Source organism: Amblyraja radiata, chromosome 7 (assembly GCF_010909765.2).
Source record: "Amblyraja radiata isolate CabotCenter1 chromosome 7, sAmbRad1.1.pri, whole genome shotgun sequence".
Taxonomy (NCBI): Eukaryota; Metazoa; Chordata; class Chondrichthyes; order Rajiformes; family Rajidae; genus Amblyraja; species Amblyraja radiata.
The window spans coordinates 61,064,956-61,087,321 of NC_045962.1; the positions used below are offsets into that span (position 1 = coordinate 61,064,956).

The following is a 22,366-nucleotide window of genomic DNA, read 5'->3' on the forward strand; positions in this document are numbered from 1 at the left end:
TTGATGATGTTGAACTCCTCAAATCCGACAGCAAGGCCAGGGTCAGAGTTGGCGGTCTGTAGTAATTCCCTGCCTTTGTTGCGCATTACCCAGTTAGGAATGATCTGCATCGTCCCCTTTGGAACTTCCTCAGGTCAGTCTCACTGATGGCGCTGTTCTCGGTGCACATGTCATTGATATCTGGGATTTTGTTGTCAAAGTTGTACTTGCAGTTGTCTCCTCTGGTGTTACCATCGCATCGATCTGGTCAGGGTTGGGAACAAAACGGCAATTGTCCTTATCAGAAACATCACCATTGCCATCCTCATCAATGTCCTGATTGTCATCACACTGATTACTCACCAGTTCTGAGTCATTGTCTTCCTCGATAGGGTTATGCATAATCTCTTTCAAGATGTCCATCTGTTTCAAAATGTTCAGCTTCTCTCTCTCTAAATCCTTGGTCATACGATAGAGCTCAAAATGCTTCAAGATTGTTGATCAAATGTGGTTTGTCTTTCCGAAGTTGTGACCAAAGGCTTTGCACTTCCTCCTGATCTGTAAAGATTAGCAATGTTACAAAATTTTGAGGTTTAAAAAATCAGGTTTGCAATTTATCCCATCAGATAAAGCATAAAAAGAAGTTTAATTTGCCACCTAATTCAATTTCATATCTTCAGTATTAAAAAAGTTATGGTCATTTTCATACTCAGAAATTAGCATCTTGTTCCCTATTGCTTTTCCGTTGACAACACAAAAGCTGTGATCAAGGACAGTCAAATGGCCATAACTTTATTAAAAATTAAGAGAACTGAAATAAATTTTCAGTTATTATAGATTGAAGCATTCTGAAACAAATATTAAACAATCTTACTTGGATAACATGAAATTAAAGCATATAATTAGTTAGTTACCCAATTGTAGCTAATTCCAAAATTCAATTACTAAATCTAAACATCTATCAATTTCTTAAGAAAAGATTTACATTTTTAAATAGCCTAAATGTCCAAATAACATTCACACAAGAATTCACAATATAACATGATTTTAAAATCTCATTATCATAAATTTATAGGCCAAATGGAAGGAATTTAGTGTTTAATTGCTGTAAATTAATGGCCATTTAAATCATCTTGCGAGTGGGATTTTGTGGAACGCGCTGGTTTGGAACGTTGCGGTTGCAGTGAATTTGAAGCCCATGTCGGCATGAAAAATACTGCCGGTTCGGATGGGCTCCAAGTCACCTTCTCGCAACTTAAAATTTTGATTAAAGGCATCTTAAGAAGCACTTTTTAATGTAAAAATAAACAGCCTACCTTGCCTTGTCCCCTACATGAGATCCGTCCCGTTGTCGGTGTTCACGGCTTTAGAAGATGATTTTTAATTTACTCTAACAATTAAATTATCCAGCGCTAATTTTAATAAAGGTAATAAAACGGCAGTCAAAGCGATTTTTCTTTAGCAACTAAACAGCCCAACAAAGATCGATTTGAATAGGCTGCAGAAAAATTGCATTTTAAACCCGCCCCCCTCTCAAAGGCGCCAAAGTCGCGCACACGGGCAGCGGCAGAACTGCAGCGCCGCTGAAGGTAAGTTTTGTAACATACCTATAAAGATGTTCTTTCTTCTGTATGGATCAGCTTTACATGGCACTGCAGGTAGCGATCAATCAGAAACACCTAGAACATCCTGGGTGGGGGCAAGGTCTTTCACACACCTCTTCATGCTGCTCTTTTATGTGTTTCTTAAGTCCCTCAACTCCTCTGTAAACAGCACAGCAACCCTTATACTGACATCGATACATGGTGGGGAAAATCTTCCCTTTCCAAGTTTGACTTTGGTTTCCGGTCATGGTTTTGTCCAGATTGTTTCTTCACATCCTTAATATTGCACTTCTTCACTGGTAACTTACTCTTCTTCTTCCAATATGGTTGAAAGGACTCATCTGAAGATACAAATGCAGAAGAAGACCATCAGACTCTCACAAGCTTCAACAAAACTTGGTCTTACACCCAATACAGCAAAGAAACAGGTGATGAGGATCCACTCCAAATCCAGCAACCCTATCCTTATGCACAGCACTGCTCTAGAGGAGGTAGAAACATTCACATACCTAAGCAGTGTTGTGGACATCACCGGAGGGGCAGAGGCAGACATTAAAAATAGAATCAATAAGGCTAGGGTGGTGTTTAACATGTTCAGGAAGTTCAAAACACATCTCAATCAACACCAAAATACACACCTTTAACTCAAATGTTAAACAGGTGATGCTGTATGGATCAGAGACATGGAAAACAACAAAACACACTACAAACAGGCTGCAAACATTCATTAACACCTGCCTTAGGAGAATACTTAACATCTGGTGGAGAGCCAAAGTAAGCAATGTGGACCTGTGGAATAGAACAAGCCAGGAGCCCATTGATTTATAAATTCAAAGGAGAAAATGCAGTTGAATTGGACACACCCTCAGAAACCCTGATACAAACATCACCCGGCAAGCCCTGAAATGGAACCCCCAAGGAAAAAGGAAAAGAGGTTGCCCCAGCAACAGCTGGAGAAGAGGTGTCCAGACAAAAATGTCTGAGAGTGGGCTCAACTGGGGAGATCTCGAAAAAAACTGAGTGAGGTGGAGGACATTTGTCAATGGCCTATGCTCCCTAGAGGAGCAAAGGGCTTAAGAAGAAGAATGTGAGATTCTATAAGGCGCTGGTCAGGCCGCACATGGAGTATTGTGAGTAATTTTGGGCACCATGTTTGAGGAAGGATGTACTGGTCCTGGTGAGGGTTCAGAGGAGGTTTACAAGAATTATTCCAGGAATGAGGGGGTTAACATATGATGAGCATTTGACAGTATTGGGCCTGTTCTCGCTGGAGTTTAGAAGAATGAGGGGGACCTTATTGAAACGTACCGAATAGTGAAAGGCTTGGATGGAGTGCATATGGAGAGGATGTTTCCACTAGTGGGAGAGTCTAGGACTAGAGGTCATAGCCTCAGAATTAAAGGCCGTTCCTTATGGAAATAGATGAGGAATTTATTTGGTCAGAGGGTGGTGAATCTGTGGAATTCTTTGCCACAGAAGGCTGTGGAGGCCGTCAATAGATATTTTAAGGCAGAGATAGACAGATTCTTGATTAGTACGGGTGTCAGGGTTTATGGGGAAAAGGCAGGAGAATGGGGTTAGGAGGGAGAGATACATCAGCCATGACTCCCCCAACATCGGGAACATGTTTCCTGCATCAAGCGTGCCCAATCCCTTAATAATTCTATATGTTTCTATAAGATTCCCTCTCATCCTTCTAAACTCCAGTGAATACAAGCTCAGTCGCTCCATTTTATCATCATATGGCAGTCCCGCCATCTTGGGAATTAACCTCGTGAACCTACGCTACACTCCCTCAATAGCAAGAATGTCCTTCCTCAAATTAGGAGACCAAAACTGCACACAATTCCCCAGGTGTGGCCTCACCAGGGCCCTGTACAAATGCAGAAGGACCTCTTTGCTCCTATACTCCTCTCGTTATGGAAGCCAACATGCCATTAGCTTTCTTCACTGCCTGTTGTACCTGTATGCTTACTTTCAGTGACTGATGCACTAGGACACCCAGGTGTCGTTGCACTTCCCCTTTTCCTAACCTGACATAATTATTAACCTGATAATTATCTGCCTTCCCATTCTTGCCATTTTTAGATTATTTTTTGCAGTTTCTGGATGAGTCACAAGATGGAGCAGTTTATCAGAGGAATGCTTTATCTCATGAAGGAGAAAATCTACACATGTACTCATTAGAAATAGAATGACATCATTTTTAGCATGTTCGAATGTAATCTACTATTCTTACACTTTTGTACTTGAGTATGATTGTGCCTATAAATAGTAAGATTTTTACTGACCTGTATGGAATATTGAATCTCACTGTATCTAAGTGCATGTGACAATAAAGTACCATTGAACCTTAATAATTGAGTGTAACATTGTGCCAATCTGTACCCCACCTCAAAAAAATCAGGTAATTGGCATAAAACAAGCCTGCAGAAGAGCACAATCTGGTGCTAAAGAAAAAGGTCAAACCAAATCATCACACAATCTATACAAACATATCAATCCATTGGAAGCACCATCCTTCAAATAAAATATTTAACCTTGTGCAGGAAGGAACTGCAGATGCTGGTTATATTATCACCCTCCAGGGGCGCCGCACGATTGGCAGCCCCGCCAACAGTCTGTCTGGTTTTCGTTTTTTTAAATTTTTTAGTGTGTGTTAAAAGTCTGTGTAAATGTTCTCCGGTTTGTTTTATGTGGGGGAAGGGGGAGGCGGTTGGGGGAAGCTTTTTTTCAGTTTCTCACCTTGCTGGAGATGCGATTATTTTCCGGTCGCTCTGTGGCCTAACATCGTGGAGCTGGAGGCCTCCACGGACTGACTTTGTGCCCCACCACGGGGTGTGGACGTAACATCGGAGTCGATCCCTTGCCTGGGATCGCTCCAACCACGGCCTGCGGACTTTACCATCAAGGGCTTGCAGCCTCGGAAGAGGCTCGTGGGAGCTCCAACGACGCAGAGGCTTGACCAGCCCCAACGCGGGGTCCAATCACTGGCGTGGGGGAGCTGATATCCCCCTGATGCGGGAGTAGATGAGGAGGGGTCGACCACCGGCTATGGGAGTCAAGATCATCCCGTCAACGGAGGGCTTGAGGCCCCCGACCACGGGAGACAATAGAAGGGAAGAGATTCAAACTTTTTTTGTCGTTCCACCACAGTGACTGACGTTTATGTTAAATGTTTTTTGTGTGTTCCATTGCTTTTTATTTGTATCACTGACTTGGCAAATTAAATTCCTCGTATGTTGCGAAACATACTTGGCTAATAAAGTATTATTGTGATTATGATTGTGTCTAAACCAAAGATAGACACAAAAAGCTGGAGTAACTCAGCAGGACATGCAGCATCTTTGGAGAGAAGGAATGAGTGACGTTTCGGGTCGAGACCTTTCTTCAGATTGAAAGTCACGCTCCCAATCGGTCGAATGGATTCTTGGGCTGGCAGCTCAGTCACTGAGACCACACACAAACACGCACGCATGCGCGCGCGTGCGCGCGCACACACTCACTGACTCACACACCATTTATATGGCAGTAAACTTTCTTGAATACTCACATGGCTGAGCGCGGCCTCTCCACTTTGGGGCTTCCGCAGTCCGCGGCACCTGCGCAATCAGCATGACCTCTGCACTTACCAGAAATTCCTCAATCAGCGCGACCTCTGCACTCACCGGAAATTACGCTATCAGCGCGACCTGTCCAGTAAGCGGAAGTCACGAAATGAGCAGGACTTTTGAACCAAACAGTCGGACCTAATAAAGCATTTATTCCTTCCAAACACAGTCAGACCTAATAAAGCATTGTAGTTTCAAGCAAAGGCAGGGTAGCAGGCTCATGGCATTGTCATTAAGGGCTAACAAATCATTTATTGCAAGTACATTGCAGATTCACAGTTCAGTTGATTCACAGCTTAGAATGAGAGTCGTGGCCTCTCCCTTGCGATCTTGCAGATTGACTGAGTCACGTCCAGGCATCCGGGGTTTTATAGTCCTGCCTCCCTCCCGCCCCGGAAGGGGCGTTACCTTCATCGCGGTGATTGACAGGCGAGAGGATCTCAAGGTTTTTTAAACACTCATAACTTTCTTATTTTTCATCGATGGGAAAAATCCTCAGGGCCTGCTCAGCGGAGGAGGACAGTGAGTAAGATGGCCAAAAATCATGGCGATATATGGTAGCATTTTTTCTAAAATCAATATACAGCGCAGACAGGAAGTGGTCAAGATGACACTTTTAATTATATATAGATGTGAACAATCCCATGGTAATCTCCATGGAATAGCGGGGTGATTGTTGCTATCTTTGATAAATATATCTTTTGAATGTAAAGTTGTAGCGGCAGATTTTTATATCGTTCAAGAGATTACGCCCTCTAGCCACTAAGTGGACTACATGATTAAGGAGAATGTCGTTATACGCATTTGAGCTTTCCGTCAGAGACCTTCAGAGTTTCTTCACAGATAAATCTTCATAACACAATCTTTTGATTAATAGATTCTTCATTGTTGATGAAAAACAATAAGGTATAGATCCAACCTTCTTCCGACTCGTACACTATAATCTTCGTCAAACTCCAGCATATCGCTTAAAAGGTTAGAAAACTCCTCGCTTAAAAGGTTAGAAAACTCCTTGTGTCTCCGTTACACACCGCATGGTCAAAGGATATGTCTTCCTCATGCAAGTCCAAAACTAAACTAAAACTAAGCTTCTGCGCAAGAAACCTAGCTCCAAACACGCCCTAGAATACGTCATAATTCCCACCCACATAGTTACGGGTAGTCTAAAATTTAAAGGCACATGCCATAATTAATGACACACAAAACAAGCCAAATGGCCACTACAAAAGTAACAAAAACATCTTGTTTTACATCTTATAACTATCTGTAGAATTATTTGTAAATAAGCTGTCAATTTTGTCTACAATAAATCAGTAATGATATTTCAAAAGCACTTCAATGGTTGTAAAACTATTTAAGATATACTGAGGCAGTGAAGCACACAATATAAATGCTCATCCTTCCCTTTTATCACATTGGAAAACATAAGCTTTTTGTTAGTCACATACAGTAATTCATCAATTTAGTAAACTCTGTGTTCATTGAATATGCATTTCAGTACAGTACAAGATAGAAAAAATTCATAAATTTAATGTTTCTGTATCAAGGAAGTAGTCAAAAAGAGAAATGTCCAAGAAGTCAGGTTAGCCTCAATGTTGGACACTGCTACCCCAGGCAGATTTGAACTGCCCCAATATTTTGTAGAGTTAATAAAAAGGAAACATACATATGAAATGAAATGTAAAGGATTTCAACAGGTGTTGCAAATCTGTGCACTCATGTCGTTTTAATTGTTGAGGCAAAAACAAGAACATAAAACAGGAGAGCACAGGAGCAGGCCATTTCGCCCACAAATGGCTATGCTAAACATGATGCCAAGTTAAGGTAATCTCCTTTGCCGACACCGGACCCATTTCCCTCCTTCTCTGGCTTATCTAAGTGTCTCTTATATGCCACTATCGTCTCTGCCTCCACCACCACTCCTGGCATTGTCTTCCAGGCACCCATCACCCTCTGTGTAAAAAACCTTTTCCACTCTCACCTTCAAGCTATGTCCTCTAGTCTTTGACATATCCACCTTGGTTAAAAGGTTCCAACTGACTACCCTATATATGCCTATCATAACTTTATATACTTTATAGGGAGGTTGCACGGCAGTCGAGGTCACGATCCGTGACCCGTACTGTTGCCACACAACGCCTTCTAAACTACACGCGGTGAACGTCAGGTAAGCATTTACTATGGCTGCCAGTACAGCCGGCCCTTCTTCTGTCCCAGCATCCGGACTCCACACTCTGGTTCCACACTCGCGGACCCCGGGCCGTCTGTTCCCGCGGTAGGGGAGGGGGGTCGGTTGGGATGGGGGGGTCGGTCAGAGGGGGGGGGGGGGTCAGTGACTCTGGGTGGGCAGAGGGACCAGACTGTCCCCAACTCTGGTGCAGCTGATGGGGACGTTGCCGGGTTTTCGTCCCCGTGTGTCCGCTGCTCGGAGCTGTGGCCGGACAGAACTGACCCCGGGGGGAGAATGGGGGCTGTCCCGAGGGATGAGCTCCTTCGGCCACTTACACCTTGGTGCTCGGGTTCAGAGCAAAGATACTAGAGCATATGGTTCAGAGCGCTTAGTCACCCTCCACAATTATTTACAGCATAAAAATTGACCATTTCGGCGTTTTTTAACAGGTAAGAAAGTATGTGTTTTGTGTGTTAAGTGTATGCCGGAGCCTGCCATGTCCTCCAGAAGGACTGAGCTGCTCTGTGCGTCACGCCTTTTGACCCGATGACCTTACGTGCAACATGCTATAGTGATAGCTGATGCCAATACAGTTTCCCTCGGACCTGTGCCAGTGGATTGTCTCCCTCGCCCTGTGTCAGTGCCCTATCTCCCTCAGGCCTGGTGCCAGTACTGCTTGGTACCAGAGCTGCATGATGCCAGTGCCCCTTCTCCCTCAGGCCTGGTGCCAGTACTGCTTGGTACCAGAGCTGCCTGATGCCAGTGCCCCTTCTCCCTCAGATGTTTGCTCAGGCCTGTGTCAGTGCCCCTTCTCCCTCAGGCCTGGTGCCAGTACTGCTTGGTACCAGAGCTGCCTGATGTCAGTGCCCCTTCTCCCTCAGGCCTGGTGCCAGTACTGCTTGGTGCCAGTTCTGCTTGGTACCAGAGCTGCATGATGCCAGTGCCCCATCTCCCTCAGATCTTTGCTCAGGCCTGTGTCAGTGCCCCTTCTCCCTCAGGCCTGGTGCCAGTACTGCTTGGTGCCAGTACTGCTTGGTACCAGAGCTGCATGATGCCAGTGCCCCATCTCCCTCAGATCTTTGCTCAGGCCTGTGTCAGCGATAGCGATGCCGCCTCCGTTACCCACAATACACCGTTCTCAAACAGATGGATTCCAAGATGGCGGCGGACAGCGATGTAAGGATCTCTGTTTTATGTTAGAATATACCGTCTGTATTTTAAGTTTTCGACTTGCAAGTGGTCTTTTTTTCCCCTCACATCTCTTCATCTTTCTCTTTTTTACTGACAGCCGGAGTCGGAAGTGTTTGAAATCACGGATTTTACCACTGCGTCTGAGTGGGAGAGGTAGGAGACGGTGAAAGGGCGCCGACGGCGGCCGAGACCCTTGCCCATGTCCACATCCTTGCCCCGACCTCAGTCGCTGTCCTAGCCCCTACCCCAGCCCGTGTCCCCGCCTCTTTCTTAGTTCTTACCCGAGCTACTGTCATAGCCCGTCCCCGCCTCTGAACCAGACCTTACCCCAGCTACTGTCCCAGCTCCTGACCTCACCTCTGACCAAGTCCCTTCCCCGTCCTAGCCCCTGTCAGTTGGGAACCCTCTGCCGTCGTGTGATGGTGGCTTGAACCCGCTGCCCGCTCCAGTCGGACCCCTGGCTTTGACCCGGGACTGGCAGATGGGCGCAGCTGTTTTTACTGTTGACATATGCATAAATGTTATGACGCTGGCGAGAAGTAACCGTACAATATAAAAAACACACAGTGCTGGAGTAATCAGCGAGCCAGGTAGTATCTTTGGAAGATACGTTTAGGCGACAGTAGCCGTACCTTTGCAGATTAATTTGTCTTCCTGACCAGTTTGGATTATTATTATTGAGCCCTACATTGGTACGCAGACATTTGTTGTCATGAAATTCAGAGGAACTTGCAAACAAATTCAGACATTTAGAGACGATCAATCAGTACTTTAAGTTGTTGGATAAATCTTCAGGATAGTTTTTTATATTTTTGAAGCTGGGAGACCTACTTGCTTCCAAAGTCATTTCAGCATTTAATTTGTTTCATGTAGTAATTGTATTTTAGCCACAACGTTTTCCTTGCAATTTCCATATTTGTATTTACGGTACAATAACAAATTAAATATATCATCAAATCTGTCTCTTAATGTAAGAAACCAAAAATGTAATTTCTGTTGTACAGTATCTTTAGAAGTCCCCGGGTTCTAGTATCTAAACAAAATACTGTGCCCAATTAGAAGATGCTTACAAATCACAATAAGATTAGATGTTTCCACTGTAATTTTCTCTTGAAGTTCAGTAATTTTCATATTTTTTGTAAATTGTTTTCAATCGGGAAACTACAGAGTATTCCAGATTTCAAGATTTTCTAGTGGTTGTTTTACAGATTGGAAGAACATATCATCAATTATGGTTTCTTATGATGTTGTAAAATGTATTAATAAAAAACTTTCATACTCAGTTGTAATATTTACAAAAAGAACATATCTTTGTTATCTGATTCAAATCTTTTATAGCAAAGATATTTCTGGTATCTGGGCATTGAATCCTTTGGAGTTTAAGATAAATGTTGATTTCACCTCACAGTCTTTCCATCATTAAGCTGTCAGAATTCATTTATATATGTGCTCCAATGCCTGGAGATTTTTTGTAATTTCATTATTTTTCTTGCAAATCATAGTACCAAATGATCACAATGAATTAAAGCAGGTATGACTTAGTGATTTATGCATATTTACATTTTCTATTTTGACAGATGACTTCTAATGAAGTGTTTAGTGGTGCACAATCATTTTAAAAATTTGCTAGACGACAACCTATTTATGTGCAGATTTGAAAATGGAGGGCATTTTGGCGATGCAGTAGTTAAAATATTGGACTAGTAATTCAGAGACCTGGGCTAATAATTCAGATAGAACACAATGTGCTGGAGTAACTCAGCGGGAAAAGAGGCGGGGGCGGGACAAAGCCTGGCTAGTGATAGTTGAACATAGGTTAGAGGGTTTTTTGATTGGCGGATAGGGTATACAAAGGCAAGAAATGCAGAAAGTGTGTGGCATCATAGTTAGCGAAGATGATTATGAAAAATTGCAGAAGGATCTTGATCAGTTGGGCAAATGGGCTAAGGAATGATTAATGGAGTTTAATGCAGATAAGTGTGAGGTGTTGCATCGTTCTAAACTTTTATCTATCTATCAAATTGTCATTTTAACATTTTGATTGTACCCACCTATACTGCATCCTCTGCAGCTTGTACATATCCATCAACCTGTGTGTGGAAAATCATGCCCTTTAGGTCGTCTTTAAATCTTTCTCCTCTCACCCTAAATCTATGTCCTCTAGTTTTAGACTCCCCTACCCTGGAAAAAAATGACTAACCATACACTATATCTACGCCCCTATAAATAGGAGACATGTGACTCCCGTCCCATCAGAGTGGTTGACTGTGAAATTGCCTTGGAGCCATTCAGTTATACTATAAATTCAGTAATTGGAATCATTCATTGTTCACATGCAACCAGCCAAAGCTTTTACAAATGGTACATAAATGCTAGACAAAGACCATCTCCTACAAGCGAGGCTAACCACCTGGCATTGGTAATCAATGACAATATTGCCAAATCATCCAACAATTAACAATAAACCAGAAATTCAACTGGACTAATGATGTAAATACATGGCAACAAAAACAATTCGGAGGCTGGGTATTCAGTGGTGAATGACTTGCCTCCTCAACCCCCAATGCCTTTATGTGCCATATACGAGGGACAAATCAGAACTGTGATAGGGTGCTGTCCACTTGCCCAGGTGAATGCAACTAAATTCAAGAAGCTCAATACTGTCCAAGACACAGCTGCCGAGTTATTCTTAGTTGTACATCAGGTACCAATAATTTCCTCCCTTTTCCACTGGCATTCAGTGACTTCACTAGAAGATGCAGTGCAGTTTTTTCCCTAAACTACTCTGATAGCACCTCTAAAACATGCAATACTGTCACCAAGAAGGATAGGCTTTCAAGTGCACGCTGTTCTCAAAGCTTCACAACATCCTGATTGGGAAATGGTACAATTTCTTCTCCGTCACATGTTCTGCATCTTGGAACTCCCTCTTCAGGAGCATTGTGGGAATAGCCTTACCAGAAGAACTGCAGCAGTTCATAAAATGGTTCATCATTTTCTCCACGGCAGTTAGGAATTAATAAATGCTGGCCACACCAAAGCTGCCTAGATCTCCAAAAATGTACAAAAAAAAATATTGATTAGAAATAGAATGTCTAAAAATGTTATCTTCTGAAATTTTGAAAACAATCAAATCTTAAGCCCTTTGGTCTATATCCTTGGAATATAAATACTGCTGATTATAGAACATTGTCAAACATATCTATGTAAATGTGGATAATGTGGGGATTTCTGTGTAATTATAACTTTTCAATTATTTTGTTAAAGCTTTATTATAGAATTGTTTTATTTGAGAATCAATGATAGTTCATAGAATCGTATAATTTCAAAGTACAGAAAGAGATTACTCAACCCATAGTGTCTATGCCAATAAAAATGCTATTTTGAGTATTTAAAATGTATCCCTTATTCCTCATTTGCATAACTCTAGATTTGTGTCAAAAATTGAAGAAGTGCTGAATGATTGGAAACTGATTGGAAGCACTGCAAGCAAACCGTTGGAAAAGGTCTGTTTATGTTGCATTGTCATAATCAACTGGCATACAAAATTTGTGAAGAGATTGTATCATCGGTTATAGGGCAGTATAGCACAGGAACAGGCCCTTCGTCCCATCATGTTTGTGCCGAACATGATGCCAGGTTATACTAATCTCCTCTGCCTACACAGGATCTATATACATTTCTGTATATGCTCCATATGCATCAATTTCCTGTATAACGATATGCCTGTTTGAATTCCTCTTAAACACCACCATCTTATCTGCTTCAATCACCACCCTTAGCAGCATGTTCCAGGCATGCAATACTCTGTGATTAAAAATAACTTGCCCCACACATCATCTTTCAACTTTCACATTCTGACTGTAAAGCTATGCTCTCGAGTCTTTGACATTTCCTCCCTGACAAAAAAGTTCAGACTGTCTACTCTGTCTATGCCTCTCACAATTTTATATACTGCTATCAGCTCTCCTCTCAACCTCCAACACCAGAGAAAACAATACAGGTTTGTCTAACCTCTCCTTGCAGCTATTACCCTGTAATCCAGGCAGCATTCCGATAAATCTCTACTGCACCCTCTCCAGAGCTTCCACATCCTTCTTGTTATGGGGCAATCAAAACTGCATACAATACTCCAAATGTGGCCTGCCCAAAGTCATAAAGAGCCACAGCATGATTTCCTGAGTCTTATCCTCAGTGCCCCGACCGATTAAGGCAAGCACACCATATGCCTTTTTTTTTAAACCACGCTATCATGTGTGATGCTATTTTCAGGGAGCTATGGACTTGGACCCCAAGTTTTCTCTGTACATCCATGATGTTAGATCTCTTGCCATTAACTGTATACTTTCCCCTTACCTTCAACCTCCCACAGTGCAACATCTCACACTTGCTCGATCTATATCGTGCCGTATCCTTCGAAGGCCTTTCTCACTATTCGCAACTCCATCAATTTTGGTGTCGTCTGCAAACTTGCTAACCAATCGATCAACGTTTACATCCAAATTATTTAAATATCACAAACAACAAAATCAATGATAAATTAATAGAATTAGGTTAATGGGAACATGAGTTATTTTAAAATGTTTTTCCCATACGTATATATTGAGTTTATTTAATCCTGGGCATAAAATAAATGTGTGAAGCATCACAGCATGAGTAATACAGAGAGAAAGAATGTTTCAGCATTGGAATAATTGTCACTTTACTCCAGATCTTTTCTCGTGACCAATCTCAACCCCTGGTATTAGAATTTTTTACAGGAATCTGTTGCAAACTTTTCAATTCAATTATAATTTTATGTTAAATTAATGTTCTGTATAGTTATACTATTACACCTTGTGAATTTACAGGGTGAATTAACCTCTGGAGTGTGGGAGGAGAAATCTGATGAGATATCTTTTGCAGATTATAAATTCAGCATAACACATCATTACCTCAAACAAGAATCTTCATCTGATAAAGACATAAAGGAAGTGTCTGAGGAAGGTATGATTAGCTACTCATGTTTATATTTACTCATTCGTAGATGGGAATCTCAAATATTTGAGCTCTTTAAAGAATACAGTTGTATTCTTGTATACTTGTATACAGTTATCTGCCTATGTATCAGTTTTAATTCATCCACAATCCACACATTGTTAACCAGTATTTTTTTAACTTTTATTGTATGCCAACTTTGTATTTTTATTTTTAATTCTACTATCTTGCACTATGACTATGACCAGACGCTAAACTGCATTTCGTTGTACCTATACTTGTATTTGTGCAATGACAATAAAGTTGAATTGAATTGAAATTGGAATACATTTTATCCATCTTTGAATAATGTTGTGGAAGTAGAGCTTTTAGATTCCTAATCTGCTCTTAAAATGTTGGTGCCAGTGCTTTTTGACAATTGGTCTCCTGCTGCCATATCTTCACTTAATTACCACTGTTTATGATTGTACATAGAAATTACTGTCTTCTGTATGTTTATCTTGTAAAAAATATTTTCTAAATTACAATTTTATTTTAATAGATGTTCTTCCTGAAGCAATGCAGGATATGCTATCCATGAGCAATGATTTTCCACCCAGAGCTCACTGCCTCGTCAGATGGTAGGCATGTTCTTGAAACTATTTATTGCCTTCACGCAAATTACAATTTTATATGAAACAGACACTATAGATATTTCAGGCCATTTATGTTTTAGCAGTTATGCTTTGATGGGTAATTGGCAAGGTATTTTATCTAAGTGCATTCATTGATCGATTAAAAGATATAGTATGGTAACAAGCATTTCTGCCCACTGACTCCATGCCGGCCATTGATGATCCGTTCACACTAATTCTAGGTTATCTCGCTTTCGGATACACTCCCTATGCACCAGGGGAAATTTACAGAGGCCACTTAAACCACAAAACCCACGTGTCTTTGGAATGTGGAAGGAAATAATTGATGTTTTTAGGGATGTGAAAATATATTTTATTAATTATTAAAGGAGCAGTGAGGGCTACAATATGATAGAACTTTATTTATCCCAGGAAGGAAATTGGTCTGCCAACAGCCATAAAACACAACATGATACATGAAACATGAAATTAAAGTGATGAGTGGAAAGTCCAGGATTGGGGATGTGCAAAGATTGGGGAACGGGGGGGAAGGGGAGTCAATCTATCCCACGACAGAAGGGGGAGCAGTTGTACAGTTTGATAGCCACAGGGATAAAAGCATCTCCTGTGACGTTCTGTGCCTCATCTTGGTGGAACCAGTCTGTTGCTGAAGGTGCTCCTCAGATTGACCTGTATTTCCAAGATGCTCTGCAGTTTGAGGAGCATCCTCCCGTCTAAGACCACCTCTAAAGAATCCAACTCCACTCCCAGGATAGAGCCAGGCTTCCTGATGAGCTTGTTGATTCTGTTGGCGCCCTGGTACCCCAACACACGACAGCGTAGAAGATGGCACTGGCCACCACCAGCATCTTACTGCAGACGTTGAAAGAGCGGAGCTTCCTCAGAAAGTACAGATGGCTCTGTCCTTTCTTATACAGTACCTCAGCATTCCTAGACCAGTCCAATTTGCTGTCCAGGTAAACTCCAAGTTACTTGTACTCCTTGGTAAACTGCATAACCACACCCTTGATGGAGACAGGGGACAGGGGTGTTCCTCTCCTTGCAAAATCCACCACTAACACCTCAGTCTTGTCGGCATTGAGCTACAGGTTTCAGCCCACACCACTCAACAAAGTCATTGACTAGACCTCTGTATTCAACTTCCCTCCCCTCTCTGATGCAGCCCACAGTTGCAGAGTCATCCGAAAACATCTGCAGGTGGCAGGAGTCCGAGTTGTATCTGAAGTACGAGGTGTAGATGGTGAACAGGAAGGGAGAGAGGACTGTCTCCTGTGGGGCCCCTGGGATGCTCACTACCATGTCCAAGACACTTCTGTAGCCTGACATACTGTGGTTGTCCAGTCAGGTAGTTGGTGATCCAGGACACCTTTAGTGCCACCCGCATCTTCGTCAGTTTGCTCCCTAGCAGTGAAGGCCAGATGGTGTTAAAAGCACTGGAAAATGAAAAATTATGACTCTCACAGTGCTTCCCGCCTTATCCAGGTGAGCATAGGAATGATGGAGCAGGTGGATGATGGCGTCCTATATGCGTTCAATACTAAAGAAAGTGCGTTCAGTACAAATTATTCCTCGTCTCTAAACGTAAGGATGATTGTTCTCTACTGTACACCAATTATCATGAGCACAGTTGTGAGCCAAGTTGATAGAGCCTTGTCCAGACTGGTACTACATTTTTCATTTGGAGTGCTTCTGGGGTGAAGTGAATGAAACTGATTTAGGTTGCCTCTGCGACTGTTAATCGAGTAGCTTGAGAGCGCAAAGAGAAATTCCCATGGAAAGGAAAGTGGCAAAATTCTGAATTAATAGACTGTGCTGTTCATTGATTTATACTTTGAATAAAGAAATAGGGGATTTTTATTGAACTTTATTGCTCATTAGATACAATTAATTATGTGAATTGAATTGATAATATGAATTTAGAAGTAAAGATTTCCAGGGCAGATTTATAAGAACTACATTTACAGGGTCTGTTGACTTCATATCTGGGTTTTAACATGTTCAGGAGTAGATCATTCTTGATTATATTTCAAAATAACGCTTGTATTTTCCTACTAGTCTCCCTGTATCCTCACCATTCCCTTTTTATTTTTCCTATCTTCTTGCTCCAGCAAATTGAAGTCCATTAAAGTGTATTTGGAAATTACATGTAGGGGATTGCATGAAATGTGATTGAATTCTTTGAATTTTAACAATGGAAGGGAGGTCATATCCGTTTTTAAATGAAAATGGTTTAGGTAACTTAGTTTTGAACCATTTTAACTCCCCTTCGCATTCCTACAAGCACCAATGTGGTTGGCTGACTTAGAAGGTTAAAGCACAAGGTATCTGAGGCGGTGTTGCAAAACTGGAAAATCCAAAATTTACTTGGGGATAGGCGGCAGAGGGTAGTAGTGGACGGATGTTTTTCTGATTGCAAATCTGTCATGAGGGAATTGGTGCTGGGATTTCAGTTTGTAACATATACAAATGGCTTTCTCATTCGAGAAAGTACATCTGCAGACAACATGAAAATTGGTGGGAATTGTAGGTAGCGAAGAAAGTTGTGGAAAGATATAGCACGGTGTAGATCGGTTAGAAATTTGGGCAGAGTGGTGGAAGATGGAATTTAATCCAGAGATGTGAAGTGATGCACTTTGGCAAGTCAAGTTCTAATAGCACATACGGAGTAAATGGCAGGGAACTTAGGGGTATTGATGTACATACAGTGCCCTCCATAATGTTTGGGACAAAGAGCCATCATTTATTTATTTGCCTCTATACTCCACAATTTGAGATATGTAATAGAAAAAAATCACATGTGGTTAAAGTGCACATTGTCAGATTTTATTAAAGGTCATTTTTATACATTTTGGTTTCACCATGTACAAATTACAGCTATGTTTATACATATGTCTTTTTACAATACTGCACACAAAAATGTGAAAAATATGGTCAAATTTCAAATTCCTTCAAAAAAGTTGACAAGCACTTTATTGGGTTCATGACTAACATAGTATCAACAACAAACATAAGGAAAGATAGCATATTGATGGCAAGTTTCTGAAAATGGCATCAGAATACGCACATACATTTTGTGTAATGGTTGTTGCATGGTGTCCACCAGTGACCTGGTTGGCACAGTAGTACACATTTTTTATTCCTTTCTATGTTTATGAATACTACGTGGAACAATAAAATTGCAAACACCGTTTCCACTTTATTCACCTGATCATGTAGTAGAATACTGCATGCATCTGAGTGGACACCGCAACACGCATTACACAAACATTCGTTGCGGTGGACACTAATAGGTTTGGTGTCCCAGAAAACGAACGTTACATTATTAGCGAGAACCAAGCATTTTCACCAATGCGATCTAAATGGTACATTACCTTATGGATTTGAGCTGGTGTTGCAAAACTGGATCCAAAATTTATTTGGGGATAGGCAGCAGAGGGTAGTAGTGGACGGATGTTTTTCTGATTGCAAATCTGTTGTGTAAAGATATAGCACGGTGTAGATCGGTTAGAAATTTGGGCAGAGTGGGCTATCGACGGCCGATAATTCATAAGATCGTTTGATTTGGGCTGATTATTCTGTGTAAAATATCTCCGTAATGGTCATTGAGGAGCTTCCAGCGGTTGACACGAAGGAATGAAGTTAGCGACTTGGTCCGTACGACAGGTAAACAAGAGACAGTGTGTTGCTAAATTGAAGATTGGTTCAGTTTCTTAGTTTTGACAACCGATTTATGTCCAGATTTTTCTTTTTTAAAGTCGGAAAATATATCGTAAACAGCCCTTGCGTTTTTGACACCACAATGTTTTTCATATATTAAATTGGAAAATAAGAAAAAAGAATTAACTCACCCACAGATTGCTACTACCATAGGATACCTCGTTGGGTGTTTGAAAAGCATTAGAGATTTGGAGCCTCCGTGGTTTAACTTACGGACGTACCAACCCCGATAACGGTCGTTACGGGATCTTTATTGTATTACCTTTATGTTACTGTATTTTTCTCCTGGTATAAATGAAGATATATCCCTAGATCATTATCAAAACGTATATGTATGAGGGGCCATATGAAGTTTAGTTATGAATTAAATATTCATGACTAAATGTGGCAGTTTTTAATGTCACACTTTTGGTGTCCAAAATGGTGAGAAAAGAATGAAAATTTGTCTGTTATGAAAAAGGTTTTTGACTTTCGGTCTTGAAGTTATCTAATTTATATCTGCTATTTATAAGGTTTCACATGATGGGCAGATTTTTGTTAAGAATAGTGCATTGGTGTAAAAAAGTGAATACTAATCTTGTCCGTCAAAAACTCTCCAGTATTGTAAAAAGACACACATAGTCCCGCCATTTCAGGGCACCATAATGTTTGGGACACATGGCTTTGCAGGCATTTGTAATTGCTCAGGTGCGTTTAATTGCCTCCTTAATGCAGGTATAAGAGAGCTCTCAGCTCCAGTCTTTCCTCCAGTCTTTCCATCGCCTTTGGAAACTGTTATTGGTGTTTATCAACATGGGGACCAAAGTTGTGCCAATGAAATTCAAAGAAGTCATTATGAGTGAGAAACAAGAACTGTTAGAAACATCAGCCAAACCTTAGGCTGACCAAAATCAACTGTTTGGATCATTAAGAAGAAAGAGAGCACTGTTGAGCAAAGGGACTGGCAGGTCAAGGAAGACCTCCACAGCTGATGACAGAAGAATTCTCTCTATAATAAAGAAAAATCCCCAAACACCTGTCCGACAGATCAGAATCACTCTTCAGGAGTCAGGTGTGGATTTGTCAATGACCACCATCCACTGAAGACTTCATGAACAGAAATACAGAGGCTACACTGCAAGATGCAAACCACTGGTTAGCTGCAAAAATAGGATTGCCAGGTTACAGTTTGCCAAGAAGTACTTAAAAGAGCAACTACAGTTCTGGGAAAAGCTATTGTGGACAGATGAGAGTCAGCTAATATTTCTTTTTTTAAATTCTTTTAATGTATTTATTAAATTTTAAAGTGTAATATTCTCCCAGTGCAATGTTCTACCTAGGTGTGATAATTATAATGTATCTACTATTTTAAGTAGTTAACGTATTGGATGTGTTTTTGTCTTGTTTGGACTTGTTTTGGTTGCACTGATCAGGAGTAGCTCTCCTAATTTTGTTGTATTTCTAAGTACAATGACAATAAAGGCTTATTATTATTATTATTAACATATCAGAGTGATGGCAAGAGCAAAGTATGGAGGAGAGAAGGGACTTCCCAAGATCCAAAGCATACCACCTCATCTGTGAAACATGGTGGTGGGGGTGTTATGGCCTGGGCATATATGGCTGCTGAAGGTACTGGCTCACTTAGCTTAATTGATGATACAACTGCTGATGGTAGTAGCATACTGAATTCTGAAGTGTATAGACACATCCTATCTGCTCAAGTTCAAACAAATGTGTCAAAACTCATTAGCCAGCGGTTTATTCTACAGCAAGACAATGATCTCAAACATACTGCTAAAGCAACAAATAGTTTTTCAAAGCTAAAAAATGGTAAATTCTTGAGTGGCCAAGTCAATCACCCGATCTGAACCCAATTGAGCATGCCTTTTATATGCTGTAGAGAAAACTGAGAGAAAAAGATGGCTGCAATACAGGCCTGGCAGAGCATCACCAGAGAAGACACCCAATAAAATTGAAGCAGTCATTGCATGCACAGGATATGCAACAAAATACTAAACATGACTACTTTCATTTACATGACATTGCTGTGTCCCAAACATTATGGTGCCCTGAAATGGGGAGGGCTACGTATAAACACAATTTCTACATGGTGAAACCAATAATGTATGAAAATGGCCTTTATTAAAATCTGACAACGTGCACTTTAATCACATGTGATTTTTTTCTATTACAAATCTCAAATTGTGGAGTACAGAGGCAAATAAATAAATGATGGGTCTTTGTCCCAAACATCATGAAGACATTGTAACTAGAATGTAGGAGGCTGAGGGTGATAGTCAGAATATTTTTCCTATGTCAGGGGAATCTAGAATCAGAGGTCACAGATTTAAGGTGAGAGGGGAGAAATTTGGAGGACATCTGAGGAGTGGATTTTTCAGGGAGTGGGTGGTGGTCATCTGGAACAAGCTGCCAGAGGAAGTGATAGATGACGATACAATTACAATGATTGGAGGGCATTTAGACAGTTACTTGGGTAGGAAAGGTGTAGAGGGATACTGACCCAATGCCGGGAAACAGGATTAGCATGGATAGGCATCATGATTTGCTTGGACATTTCTGTACTGTGCAATTCTATTATTCTTTGTACTTCCTCAGGAATAATAGGTCTCTTACCAATTGTAATGACATGCACTTTGATTTGCAATTTATTACACCATGTCACGTAGGAAATAAGAGTTTAAGAAATAGTTTATTTTACTGTTTATCTGAGGATTTTTGATTAATTCCTTGTGGCATGCTAATTGCAAATGTATACTTAAGCAATATCTGTTGAGATTGTTGGATTCATATTTTTTCATCTTGCCATTGATGTTCAAAGGTGTACAGATATAATAGCAAAGTTATTTTCAGGCATCTCTTATCCTAGGTATGGTCTACGGGAGTTCGTGATAATTACTCCAGCAGCTAATAGCAATGCAGTCATCAGTGAATCGAAGTGCAACATTCTGCTCAGCTCCATCTCCGTTGCATTGGGCAACACTGGATGGTAAGTGAATATTTGATAAAGGATTTTATTAGATATTCACAGATGTGATACCAAAGAAGAGGAACTTGAAATTTTTGGTTTTGATTGTACTTTTCACATTTGTTGATAAATAATATTTGTAATATCTTGTATAAGAATATATTAAAATTAATAATGAGATGGAGAATTAGCTAATCCGTTGGAATATTTGGGCAACGTCAAGTGGACTCCCATGGGTCTTTACTTTTTTGAAAAATTATTTACCTTTTGATTAAGGCCAAAGTGCCCTTTCCTACCTGACCACATAAATCCTTGGGAATATGCGTTTCCCACAGTGATTTGGTGACAAGGAATGTTAGGATTTTAATTCAATTAGTGTGAAATAAGAATGTTTGTCAAATCAGGATGGCATACATCTTGGAGGGTAACATGGGATGATTGAAATCCACTGACCTGACTCTTTGCCTGTCTTGAAGGCAGAACACACAGGAGTGAAGAAACGCAGCAGGCCAGGCAATATCTGTGGAGGAAATGGATAGGCCACTTTTTCAGTTCTGAAGAAGGATCACAACACGAAACGTTGTCCATCCTTTTCCATGGTGGCCGATTAGGAAAAGGGGAGATGCAACGAGACCTGGGTGTCATGGTACACCAGTCATTGAAAGTAGGCATGCAGGTGCAGAAAGTGAAGAAAGCGAATGGTATGTTAGCATTCATAGCAAAAGGATTTGTGTATAGGAGCAGGGAGGTTCTACTGCAGTTGTACAGGGTCTTGGTGAGACCACACCTGGGGTTGTGCGTACAGTTTTGGTCTCCTAATCTGAGGAAAGACATTCTTGCCATAGAGGGAGTACAGAGAAGGTTCACCAGACTGATTCCTGGGATGTCAGGACTTTCATATGAAGAAAGACTGGATAGACTCGGCTTGTACTCGCTAGAATTTAGAAAATTGTATAGAATCTTATAGAAACTTACAAAATTCTTAAGGGATTGGACAGGCTAGATGCAGGAAGATTGTTCCCGATGTTGGGGAAGTCCAGAACAAGGGATCACAGTTTAAGGATAAGGGGGAAGTCTTTTAGGACCGAGATGAGAAAAACATTTTTCACACAGAGAGTGGTGAATCTCTGGAATTCTCTGCCTCAGAAGGTAGTTGAGGCCAGTTCATTGGATATATTTAAGAGGGAGTTAGATGTGGCCCTTGTGGCTAAGGGGATCAGGGGGTATGGAGAGAAGGCAGGTACGGGATACTGAGTTGGATGATCAGCCATGATTATATTGAATGGCGGTGCAGGCTCGAAGGGCCGAATGGCCTACTCCTTCACCTATTTTCTATGTTTCTATGTTTCCCTTTGCAGATGCTGCTTGATCTGCTGAGTTTCTTCAATAGTTTATTTTTTGGTCAGGTTTCCAGCATCTGCAGTTTTGTGTACCTATCTTTCTTGACGGCAATGGGCCTGAGCTGTGAGTTACTTTTTAAATAGACTTGGGTAACAGTGCTACAACATGCTCTC

At 41.1% G+C, this 22,366-nt stretch overlaps 1 protein-coding gene and 1 long non-coding RNA gene across 3 annotated transcripts in view; one reads left to right on the top strand and one right to left on the bottom strand.

Moving 5' to 3' along the window:
• Positions 1-300: 300 nt before the first annotated feature.
• LOC116975493 lies at positions 301-8,132 on the bottom strand. Its single transcript, XR_004412636.1, has 3 exons — positions 7,970-8,132; positions 1,587-1,924; positions 301-537 (listed from the first exon to the last, which is right to left on the bottom strand). It is a non-coding gene; the product is annotated as an uncharacterized LOC116975493 (long non-coding RNA).
• A 328-nt stretch (positions 8,133-8,460) lies between these two features.
• Positions 8,461-22,366, top strand: part of rab3gap1 (RAB3 GTPase activating protein catalytic subunit 1) — a 74,240-nt gene continuing 60,334 nt past the window's right edge. For both annotated transcript variants that reach the window (XM_033024678.1, XM_033024679.1), the window contains exons 1-6: positions 8,461-8,540; positions 8,653-8,708; positions 11,986-12,061; positions 13,406-13,541; positions 14,074-14,152; positions 20,754-20,873. In XM_033024678.1, coding sequence (XP_032880569.1) covers positions 8,511-8,540; positions 8,653-8,708; positions 11,986-12,061; positions 13,406-13,541; positions 14,074-14,152; positions 20,754-20,873 — 497 coding nt within the window. In that variant the 5' untranslated portion in view covers positions 8,461-8,510. The remainder of the gene's footprint in view (positions 8,541-8,652; positions 8,709-11,985; positions 12,062-13,405; positions 13,542-14,073; positions 14,153-20,753; positions 20,874-22,366) is intronic.